Source organism: Ammodytes marinus, assembly GCF_949987685.1.
Source record: "Ammodytes marinus genome assembly, contig: scaffold_254, whole genome shotgun sequence".
NCBI classification, from domain to species: domain Eukaryota; kingdom Metazoa; phylum Chordata; class Actinopteri; order Uranoscopiformes; family Ammodytidae; genus Ammodytes; species Ammodytes marinus.
Window position 1 is genome coordinate 27,501 of NW_027648101.1, and position 2,500 is coordinate 30,000.

At 43.9% G+C, this 2,500-nt stretch overlaps 1 protein-coding gene across 1 annotated transcript in view; it reads left to right on the forward strand.

Annotated features, from left to right (window-relative positions):
* LOC307271050 (transcription factor COE3-like) overlaps positions 1 to 2,500 on the forward strand; it is a gene marked incomplete at both ends in the record, with an annotated part of 31,759 nt that overhangs the window by 27,002 nt on the left and 2,257 nt on the right. The window contains one exon of the mRNA XM_080054927.1: positions 1,375 to 1,818. Within this exon, the coding sequence (XP_079911053.1) occupies positions 1,375 to 1,818 (444 nt within the window). The remainder of the gene's footprint in view (positions 1 to 1,374; positions 1,819 to 2,500) is intronic.

A 2,500-nucleotide genomic window follows, 5' to 3' on the forward strand; every position in this document is an offset into this window, starting at 1 on the left:
GAACCATCAAAGAAAAAAAAGAGAATGCAATGAAGAAAAGCGAAAAGGGAGAGTGAGTGATAGGCGGGCGGGAGGACGTTGCCAAGCAACGTGTATACAATTTCACGAGAGCGAAACTAGACTGCTAAATGAATGAGCGGTTGGTACTAACACAAAGTTTGCTTTGCTTCACCATCATCAGATAACCATTATCTGAAATAGTCATTATTTACATCAACAACACAAACACATTACCTCATCGTGATCCATAGTCTACTAACTGCCGTCTCTCATTCATTCGCTTTCTGTGAGGACACAGCTCCGTGAGAGAGAGAGTAGTTAGGTGACGCTGCTGAATCAACTCATTGCAAGCAGGTGTGTGTACTGACTGGCATTAGTTGATGCAGTGTCAAAACCACTCTCACGGAGCCGAAAAGAGTCCTCACACTTTCAACACACGAACATGCACTATATTGCGCCCTTCTCAGTCCACGCTCACGCGCCTGGCACGAGCATTTGCGACAGCGGGCGTCGTAAAAATACTACCGCTTTTGTCCAAAGGGGACGCCAACGTGCCATCTTACTCGTAGTGCCTTTAAGAGAGAGAGAGAACACATTGGGCACAAGAGAACAGACTTTATTTCTCAGGAGCGGGGAGTGAGACAAGGCTGCTGTCTATCACCTGCACTGTTCAACATTTACATCAATGAGCTGGCTTCCATTCTGGAGCAGTCCACAGTGCCTGGTCTCATTCTCCACAACACCGAGATCAAATTCCTGCTTTACGCAGATGATTTAATCCTGTTGAGTCCCACAAAAGAAGGACTTCAACAGAGTCTAGACCTACTAGACCGTTACTGTCAGACCTGGGCCCTGGCAGTTAACATTAAGAAAACAAAAACAATGATATTCCAGAAAAGATCCAGATGTCTGGGAAACACAATGCACTTCACAATAGGAACACATACAATAGAAAACTGTTTAGAATATAACTATTTAGGCCTGAAAATAAGTTCCACTGGAAGTTTCAACCCAGCAGTCAATGAACTGAGAGAGAAAGCACGCAGGGCTTTTTATGCAATCAAAAGACAAATTTACATTCAGATTCCAATTCTAATTTGGCTCAAACTACTCCAAGCAATTATTGAACCCATCCTGCTCTATGGAAGTGAAGTGTGGGGCCCACAAACAAACCAACTTTTTGACCAATGGGAAAAACATCCAATTGAAATTGCAAACACCGAATTTTGTAAAAGCATTCTGCAGGTACACAGGACAACCACCAACAATGCCTGCAGAGCTGAATTAGGCCAATATCCACTACTACTAAAAATCCAAAAAAGATCAATTAAATATTGGCTACACCTAAAACAAAGTGACCCCCACTCCTTCCAGCACAAAGCCCTGCAAAGCCAAGAGATGAACAGGAGTCCCCTCACTCAGCTGGTCCTGAGGCTCTGTCCACAGACAGGTTCCCCCTCTGCTCTGCCTCAGGACCAGCCTGAGAACATATCAATTAGACTCAACCAAATTATAACACATCAGAAACAAACCTACCTCACCCATTGGAACACTAAAACACAAACACAGAGCAAAATGCAGTGTTATCTGGCCCTAAACAGACAGTACACTGTGGCCCCCTACCTGACCACAGTGACTGATATTAGACACAGAGTGATGTTGACAAAGTACAGACTGAGCGCTCACAGCCTGGCCATCGAGACAGGCAGGTATAAGAAAACATGGCTGCCCAAAGAGCAGCGGCTGTGCCAGCAGTGTGGAGAAGCTGCTGTCGAGACAGAGCAGCACTTCCTCCTTCACTGCCCCAAATTTAAAAATGTTAGAGAAATATATTTTAACAGATTCGGCCAAATACACCAAAATTTTAGAAGCTCCCCTGAAGAGCAATTTAGATTAGTTATGGGAGAGCATAAAGAGAGCTCCGTCCTTGCAGGACAGTTTATTTCGGCTTGCCACAAAATTAGGACATAATACACCAGGTCTCACTCACACACGCACGCACGCACGCACGCACACACACACACACAATATAATATTCATACAGATGTATATATCGTTCATATTGTATATTGTTTTATTTTGACACATTGTGTATTGTCTGAATATTTGTTCGAATTATTTGTTATCTGATGTTTGCTTTGGCAATATTGTTTTTTAAAAAACTGTCATGCCAATAAAGCCAATTTTGAATTTGAATTTGAATTTGAATTTGAGAGAGAGAGAGAGAGAGAGAGAGAGAGAGACAGACAGAGAGAGAGAGAGTGAGAGAGAGAGAGAGAGAGAGAGAGAGAGAGACAGACAGAGAGAGAGAGAGTGAGAGAGAGAGAGAGAGAGAGAGAGAGAGACAGAGAGAGAGAGAGAGAGAGAGAGAGACAGAGACAGAGAGAGAGAGAGAGAGAGAGACAGACAGAGAGGGAGAGAGAGAGAGAGACAGACAGAGAGAGACAGAGAGAGGGAGAGAGAGAGAGAGAGAGAGGGAGCGAGAGAGAGAGACAGAAGA